Raw genomic sequence first — 9,739 nt, 5'->3', positions numbered from 1 at the left:
AGAGAGAGAGAGAGAGAGAGAGAGAGAGAGAGAGAGAGAGAGAGAGAGAGAGGAATTTTGTAGGTGCTTTTGAGAGGGGCTTTTCTTCTCCTTTAAGAAGAAAGAGATGATGGTAGTTTTTGATTTAATGAAAAGAAGAAGCTTTTAGCTATAGCAAGGAGATGTTCTTGTTTGAACTCCTACCAACGAGAAGAAAAGACCGTTATGGTAGCAACAATAACATTTTCTTCACTCTCATTCCTTATCTTCACATTGGATGTTTACATTCTCTCTCAATCATTAATATTAACAAAATTCCGGTTTTCAAGGGTTAGGGTTTTGAAATTGTGGTTCCTTGACTTATGTTTCAATTTTTATAGATCTTAGATTTTCAAGCTGAGCCCTCAACAAAAAATTCTATTTGAGATATATAGCAATCTAAGAGGACCGTCATGGAACCACAATTTAAAACACCAAAAATAAAGCAGGATTAGCTTGCAAATCTAAGATCCATAGAAATCGAACAAAAGTCATAGAACTATATTTTTCAAAACCCTAATCCTAGAAAGCCACGACCTAAACAAGAATAGGCAGCAATCGATGTGATGGTATGATGAAACTGGACATGATGCGCTTACGATTCAAAATCCAAATCTCAATTCGGGAGAAGACCAAAAGGGGCAAAAAGCTGATTTATCTTTAATATATGATTAATTAATAGGCTTTTATATAGTAATAAAGTGTAAGTCTCCATATAAAAAATAAAAAATCAATGGCACTCACTTCTGATAATCATGACCTAATAAAAATTTTCATTTTCATTTTCTTTACCTTTTATCATTAATTTTTTTTGTTTGACTATAAAAATTTCTCTGGGAAATTGAATGTTAGTGTGAATAATGTAATTTATAAATTAATGAAATAGATGAATTGGTTTATGGGTTGTTATTAGGTGTTTTAATAGGTTGTTATTAGATAATTATGACTATGATTACTTATTCAGACAAAAAAAAATCCTTCCAAATCTCCATTAAACAACTGCTGAAATAACTCCTGAAGCTGCTTATTCTGTTATATTGTAATGGAACTGATAACAGCGTTTTGATACCTTCCATCTCTGCAAATAAGAAAAGCAAAAAATAAAATGAAATCAAGAACTGAAGAAACAAACACTTGATCTGAAACATTAAAGAGAGAATTAGAATACTCACAGTAGAAAGGGACCATCTTTGGACCATCAACAAACCAGTAGCTTTTTTTATCGGTGCAAAAGCAGGGAGATCTTCGTCTTCCTCGACCTCGTTTGCCCCGCGAAAATCTTCGTACCAGTGCTGCAAGATAGGATTTTTATGCTTAAAGATTGGATTTTGACGAGGAATTAATAGATGAAACATAAAATGGAAAAGGAGGGAAGCTTGATCGATGAGGTATTTATTTACTTCCTGCAATTATTTATCTTTAGGGTTCGTGACGACGTCAAATTTCTTTCTTTGTGATTAAGATCTATCTGCTTGACTAAATGAGGGCGGCAATGGCCTCTTTGGCCGGATCCTCTTTACACAGAGAAAGAAGATTGAATTTCGCACAAGACGATGGATTGATTTGAGGCTCCGAGCTACCGCTTTACAATTTAAAAAAAAAAATGGAGCTGATAGGAAAATAACCAGCTTTTGGTCTTTTCCCAAATTGAGATCTCAATTCTGTCACTCGATTCGTGACCTTGATCCTCCAATCAATGGCGCATCACATTCAATGTCGCCATATCACCACATCGATTCTTACATGTTCTGGTTTTGATAATGGTTTTCTAGGGTTAGGGTTTTGAAAGTTCTGATTTTGTAGCTTCTGTTTCTATTTCTATATAGCTTAAAGTTTGAGCTGAGCCCTAAACAAAAAATTTAATTTAAGATCCATATAAATCTAAGATCAGCATAACTACATTTTAAAACTCCTGAAATAAAATAAATTCAGCTTGTAAATCTTAGAACAGAAGTCGTGGAACCACAATTTTCAAAACTTTAGCCATAGAAAATCAGGACCAAAACAAGAATATGCAACAATCAATGTGATTTTATGATGAAATTGAATGTAATATGCTTTTGATTTGAGGATCGAGGTCACAAATGGTTATGTATGTTGATGTATGTTGTATCCCAAGCCAATAAAAGGGAATAGTAAAATCTCTCTCTCTCTCTCTCTCTCTCTCTCTCTCTCTCTCTCTCTCTCCAAGAAGAAACCTCACTTTCTCAAAAAATTTCTGGTCAGCAAGATCAAAGGGGAAAAGGAGGATGATTCTTGTAATCAAGAAAGAGAGGAGGTGGTCGCATGTCGATGACATGCATCGGAGCAAGTCCTGCATGCATAGTCAATTATGCGGGATTGGATTGCGCACCGAAGCAGGAGTGAAGGCAGAGCCTTGGGTGCATAGGCTAGAGGCTAAAGGGAGGTGAGGCTCGCACAATAGACGTCAGCACACTAGGTGCCGAAGATGGGTCATGATTTCATGCGAGGTGGGCGCAGAGCAACCTGGTGCCTCGAGAGGGAAGCTCGAGCGAACGCGCACGGGTGGACGTGCGCAAAGAATTCTAAATTATTTTGACTGTTGATTACATATGCCGATGTGGATCATCTCAGCTATAGTATTGTTTGGGAACAGTATAGATCTAATTTGTTGCATGTTTTTTTTAGAAATTTCTAGGAATTTCTTTTGATATATCATATATAGAAGGTTTTATAGGATGTAAGGGAATGAAGAATATATTATTGTTTTGAGCATTGAGCTTGTTATTTGATTTCCTATTTGGTGTTTGTTCTAGACTATCCAATCTTGTACCGATCCACAACATCAGTTAGTATTAAAGCTTGAAGCTCATGAAGAATGATGGACTGCAGAAAAGATGGCTATCCACAATGAGCGAAGCAGAATAAGGTGGGTTGTAAATAACAATCGATGCCAAAGAAAATGGGCTGACTGATGATGACAATCGAAATCAAAGACGATGGGTTGTTGAGGACTATTGACGTCGAAGAAGAAAGGCTGTGGATGGCGATCAAAGTCGTAAAAGTCTTTTGGTAAGCTCAAGTGATAGATGAGATAATTTCACTCATTCCGTAGAGCAAATAGGCACCTCGGTGCTTCGCTTCTCGGCTCCTACAGTTGAAGCTTATTGTTTTGGAAGCTTTATGGAGACAAAAGTTAATATATATCAGACCTCAACCATGAGTTCCAATGGGAGTTCATTTTCCTCAGTTTCTGCTGCAGGAGTGCAAATGCTAGGTCTAAATCTGACTAACAAAGCCAATCCAGCGAAATGCTCCCAAGCTGCTCGACGAACTATCTCTGAAGGGTCTGATCCCAAATTTGTTGGGCCAAGAGAGTCCTCGATGGCCAAACCAGCAGCTTTATTCATCAGTGGAAAAGCAGGGCGACCTTCTTCCTCCTGTACCAGTGCTGCAAGATAGAGTTTTTATGTTTAAAGATTGGATCTTGACGAGAAATCAGATGAAATATAAAATGAAAAGGAGAGAGATTGATCGATGAGGTATTAACCTGAGGATTCGTCGGAACAAGGACGACGTCAATTTTCTTTCTTTGTGATCTATCCACCTGACTAAATGGCAGCCCTTCAACGTACTCGCATGCGATTTTTAAAGCAATTGGTTATCTAATTGTATCAGGTCTGTGATTATTTTGAAAGCAATTATTTATTTCGATTCATTGGACACTGTCATTTTCCCAGATAGATCTTAGGTTTTATTGAGGATTTGATCCCATATTCTGCTCCATAATTTATCTTCACAATTTCTAAAATGATAATACATTATAATTAAAATTTGAGCAACTTTATAAGTTTTTTTTTCTTTTTCTTTCATTTATTAGGTATTATTTTATCTACATATGAGGAACTATATTACAATAGACATGCATTATACTCAAAATTTGTGCTATAAAGTAATACACCCTTTAGTAGTGGTAAGTACTATTATTGAACCTCGCGCCTATATATATTTCGTAGCATGAAGCAACCGATCATAAATAGGATGCAATTGACCCACAGAGTTAGATCATGTTCAAGTAACCATTGATGCATTTGTGATTCGGGTGCACTATCATCCACGACTTGACATTCGTTATTAGCATATTCAATCTTAACGTAGAATATCAACTAATGAGGAGATGTCTTAATTATGCATATCGATAATCACCTTCGCATGAATTTTAATAGGTAGAGATCGTGTCATGACAAGAGTCTTCTCTCTGAGAAGCAGAACTCTCCAAGGACTCACCTAGGACCACAAAGAAAATTCCCCAAAGATATCAACGAGTGTCACTCATTCACATCAGGTTATAAGGAGCTCATCCTAAAATTGGCGACCGTAAAGTTCCTGATCAAACAAACATATCGCAATTCATCTCAGTTAGGTCCTCTTCCTCCGAGCCTACTGGACTCAACTAAGGATTCCTCGACTCATGGGAAGTTGACCAGTCCACATTTTTTTATGAATTGATTATGTTATGATGCTCTTCAACTTAAGCTTAGTTTGGGATGTCTTTCTTATGCTTTCAAAAGCAGCTTTTTAGCCCAAAATTTTTATAAAAAACAACAAAAAATATGCTAAAAAATGTCCCCAACAAAACATTAACATCTTTTGAATTAGATTCTTGAGACATATCTCAACACACTTGATATATCCTCAAAAATCATCTTGATCGGGCACGAATCTCGAGGCAAAATCAAGCCGGAAATTTCAAAATTTAAATCTGGGATCACCTAAACTCCGATTTCAGCGAACTTACTGTCAAACTGAGCGTCTCTGAAATACAAACTCAACGACACCAAATTCGACTCAATCCGAGCCCAAATGAGTCCAAATCAAGCACCCGAAGCACTATTGGAAAGTTCAAACCATAATTTGAGTTACCAAACAGTTTCCAAATATGACGTTCTTATAGTCGAATCAATCGGCTCGACGAGACGAATCCAACGAGCCGTAGATCGCCGAATTCCGACATCATTAAGACCTTCAAATGTCTGACAAACACTGCACAATCAAGGGATTCAATATCAGCCATCCATTCGACCACTCCCTATTTACCCCTAATCTCACACCTATTTACAAGCTATGCCACTCCATAATATCTATAAATAGACCTCTCATTTATCTTGAGGGGGGACCTAAGCAAGAAGAAGAGAAGCGAATGTTAGGAGGGAATAACTCATCGACCACCGTCGGAGTTCTACCCGCCGCCCGAGTGACACCGAAATTCTGCACAAGTGACATCGGAATTCTGCCCGACGCCAAAGTAAAGCTAGAATTCTGCCCGACGCCCAAGTGACGCCGGAACTTTGCCCGACATTGTAATAGGATTTCAATCCGGAAGTGAAGTATTGTAATCTGATCGTCCTAAATTTTAAGAACGAATTAGCATCTTGTACTTCAAACAAACACTAGTGGAATCTTTTCAACTGAGCGTGACCCCGTGATTTTTTCCCTTTCCAGGGTTTTCCATGTAAAGATATTGGTGTTATTATTTCTCCTCTTTTTGTGTGCTAGATATCCGTACAACGCTAAGACGGAAATTTTCTAACTCTATTGTCGCATATATTCTAGACCGCAACAAGACTTATTTTGAATATATGCTTTTTTTTAAATACAAGAATAGTCCCCATGGCAACTCTCAATTGAACGATTTATCTCATTATAATAAAATAAAAAGTCCCACAACATAAAATTTATTTAAATAGACTATAACTATGTCAATCTACATAGTATATATAGAAAGAAAGAACCAATAAGAGATGCGCTCGCAAGCATAATAGCAGCCGTTACGGAAACGGCGAAGCGGAACACACGAAAGCATAATAGCGGCCGCCAAACGCTTGCCGTTTCCGATGCCCACTGACGACGGAACCCTAACCCGAATCCCACAAAACCCCGCCCACCAGACCTCCCACTCTTCCAACATTCCATCTCCGCCCCATGGGATTCGCTCGCCATCCTCACCGTACGCCGCCAGTGAACCTTCCGACGGATCCACCGCCTCGGAGTTGTTGCCACACGGCCGCCGAGTGCGCCGCCGGTGCCTGCGGGATCTGCATCTGCTGCCCCATCGCGACGCTCTGTTGCTGTGTGCGGCTACCAATCCGCGTCTCTCACAGGGTGAGGAAAACCGCAGCCGACGCCTCGTGCTGTGGCGGCCGTCGCAGTTTATCGGGATTCTCGTCCTCCTTCTCCGACATCGATTTCGAAGCCGATCAGGCGGAAGGTAGGGGAATTCCCCGGCGTCTGCCGGAGAAAACTTCGAGAGCTTCGATTCCTCTCTTGCCGTGGCGATCGTGCTGCCGCTTCGACCTTTCCTGATCTTTTCTTCTCATTTGGGGGATGTTGAGCCTTGCGATTAGGGGAAATGAGGAGGGATCATTATATGTAAATTTATTTATTTATTTTAGGATTAATTTGAGCTACATTTGTCCTGCAAATTTTTTCTGGAGAATGTTTATTTTTATTTTCCAAATATCTTTGTATAATATAAAAGCAATGCAATGCTTGTAAATTGTAATTGTTACAAATTAATTTATTTTTAATATTTAAATTTGCATAATTTTTCAAAAAAGATTAGGACCAAAATATATATGTGACTTTAAATAATTAAAAATTGTGAATAATTTTATATATATTGTAAGTAGATAAAATATAAAATTAGTCAACAATTTTTTAAAATATTTATTGAATATTTGCGAAAATAAAAAATGTTATATAAATAAAAGTACTTTTAGTGTCCATTTGAGACTATGGTAGCAATATGTAAAGTTAGTTAGGAAACTGTTATAAAAAAATTATTTTCTTTCGGCATTTTATAAAAATAAGTTTATTTTAAATTTAAATTAGTTTAAGGAGCATGTTAATAAAAAAAGTTAAAAAAGGAGCAGATACGAAACTTAATTATCTGATTTCAATATAAGCCAAAAATTTCTTATCCGGTTTCTACTTTGATTGCAAACCAGATTCTATAATTACGATCATATTCCGATTTCTTAAGAAACCGAAATTTTTTATGATTTCTATTGTTTTATTAAAACAAAATTGATTCATTTTAATGATTTCTAAGGAAAACGAAAATTAATTTTCCAGTTTCTTAAGAAACTAACTGGAAAATGATTTCACAGTTTCTTAAGCACTGTTATTTTATAAAAAAAAAAATCATTATAAACTCAAATGCTTTATAAAACGATTTCATCGTTTTTTTTAAGCTGATTTAGAAAACAATTTATTAGTACAAAAAGTTTTTGAAAATAATAACAAATAAAAATTGTCCTAATGATATTTTGAGAGAAGAGAAAGGCTTAGGAAAATCACATTGATGTTAGAGAATCTATTTGATTATATGCCAAAAAAATCATTTATTGTAGCAATGTTTTATACTAACACAAAAATAACCAAAAAGTAATTAAAGAGCACAAAGAGGATCATAAAAGATAATAAATTATCATAGAATGTTTCAACAATGTTACAATTTTATTTGCTCTCTCTCTTACAAGATAATAAATTATCCTGTTCATGAATATGGATGGCCTATTGGCCTTTGTTATTTAGCTCTCCAATGTTTAAAAAACAACTAACTACGAAGCTTTTCTTATACGACGAAAATTTCAGCCTCAAATTGGGAGTGAAAATTCAGCAGCAAATTCGTCGAAAATTTCTGCCACAATTTCTTCACCATTTTCAAGAAAAAATAATCCACCGTAAAGACCACTGCAAACTGCCGACTTTCTTGTAGTGTGGGTGACATGTATTGAGATATTATCGACGACAATAAGCGACGAAGTTAACTTGCATTAGTATTAGCGTCGACAATGTTCAGTGGCCTTATAGGTAACAACGTGCATCAATACAGTTGACTACAGCAACTGATAACATTGACAGGCGTAGTGTAATAAGGTGATAGTGGACCGAGCACAATCATCTGTGCTCTAAAGTTGAAAAATACTAACCTAAATAATCACATAAAAAGTTTAATTTGAATATATAATATATAAATTATTATAATTTGAAACAAAATAGTTTAAAATTAGTCATATTGAGAGAAATAGTTTTTATGGTTTTTGTAATCGAGGTTGAATTAACCAGTTGGATTAATGGGCCAACTGTACTAGTTTATGTAAGCCCAATAATTCTTGGGCTTGGCTTTATGGGCTATTGCGCGCTTATTATTCTCTAGTCTCAGCCGTAAAATTTCATAAGCTCCTGTCACAAAGGCATTTTATTATATGAATTAATAATTTTTTAAAAAATAAAATGAAATTAATACTTTTAAGTATAATTTTTAATAATATTTTTAATAGCAGCATAATATTTCTTTTTTGATTTTTATATGACAGAAAGAGACCCATTGAATGGGAAGCCAGAATTATAACATGCTTGAATTCTTCTATTTTAAATGAAAAAAAAAAAAATCCTCTATAGTTTCTTCTTATCAAAATATATTTGAAAATTATTGAATTTATCATAAAATGAACAAAATTTAGAATTTCCATGTAAAATATTAATTTTAATGGAAATCTAATATTATTCTTATTAAAATTATATTAAGATATTTTAACATATTTTGAAATCCAATAAAATATAGAATCCTTAGCTCCCTAAATGAAAATAAAGAATTTTTTTTTTATCTGCGTCTTAGTAAAATCGAAGTTAGAGAGAAGCTTTAAAGAAAATGAAGGGTGAAAAAGCTATTGGACCTGATGATATTCCAATTTCCAATAGAGTGTGGAAATGCTTAGGAGAAGAAGGAATTTCTTGTCTTACTAAACTTTTTAATATTATTTTGAAGACTGAAAAGATGCTAGATGGGTGGAGGAGTGTGTTAATCTCTATTTTTAAGAATAAAGATGATGCACAAGATTATGCAAATTATAGAGGAATTAAGTAAATGTGTCATACTTTAAAACTATGGGAGCGAGTTATGAAGCATAGGTTGTACGTGGCGTGATACTAATGTTTCTCAAAATTAATTTGGATTCATGCCGAGTAGGTCGACTATGGAAGTCATACATTTATTAAGAGGTTTGATGGAGAAATATAGAGACAATAAGGAGGATCTACATATGATATTTATTGATTTAGAAAAAAGCATATGATAAAGTTCTAAGAGAAGTGCTATGGATAGTTCTTGAAATGTATGTGTTCAAACACAAGGTGGTTTGTCCAAGTGTTTCCCTATTTCGATTGGGTTACATCAAGAATCAACCTTAAGTCCATATCTTTTTGCTTTAGTCATGGATGTTCTCACTAGACGTACATTTGCAAGAGGATGTACCTTGGTGTATGCTTTTTGCTGATGATATTCTTCTTGTTGATAAGACTAGAGAGAGAGTTGAAAGTAAACTTGAATTATGGAGGTCAACATTAGAGACTAAAGGTTTTCGCTTGAGTAGATCTAAAATGGAATATATTGAGTGTAATTTTAGTAGTAATAAACCTAGTGAGGGGATTGTGACTTTGGGCGATCAAGACATTAATAAGAGTACACGTTTTAGATATCTTAGATCTATTGTTCAGAGTGATGGTGAAATAGATGGGAATATTATCAGCAGAATTCAAGTTGGATGGTTGAAGTGGAGGAATGCATCGGGCTTTTTGTGTGTTAGAAAAGTAACCCTCAAACTTAAGGGAAAATTCTATAAGATGGTAGTGAGGTCTGCAATGCTTTATGGTGCTGAATGTTGGCCGTTAAAAGAGAAGCATAATACTAAGTTAA

The 9,739-nt window shown here is 35.3% G+C and overlaps 1 protein-coding gene across 1 annotated transcript in view; it reads right to left on the bottom strand.

Annotated features, from left to right (window-relative positions):
- The window catches only part of LOC110110728, a 17,875-nt gene extending 13,823 nt beyond the window's left edge, over positions 1-4,052 (bottom strand). The window contains exons 1-2 of the mRNA XM_028699420.1: positions 3,192-4,052; positions 1,088-1,310 (exon numbers count right to left, since the gene is read on the bottom strand). Of these exons, the coding sequence (XP_028555253.1) occupies positions 1,088-1,310; positions 3,192-3,389 (421 nt within the window). The 5' untranslated portion in view covers positions 3,390-4,052. The remainder of the gene's footprint in view (positions 1-1,087; positions 1,311-3,191) is intronic.
- Between the last annotated feature and the right edge of the window lie 5,687 nt (positions 4,053-9,739).

The sequence above is a fragment of the Dendrobium catenatum genome, unplaced genomic scaffold (assembly GCF_001605985.2).
Source record: "Dendrobium catenatum unplaced genomic scaffold, ASM160598v2 fragScaff_scaffold_1284, whole genome shotgun sequence".
Lineage (NCBI taxonomy): Eukaryota > Viridiplantae > Streptophyta > Magnoliopsida > Asparagales > Orchidaceae > Dendrobium > Dendrobium catenatum.
This window is presented reverse-complemented; position numbering and strand designations above follow the sequence as displayed.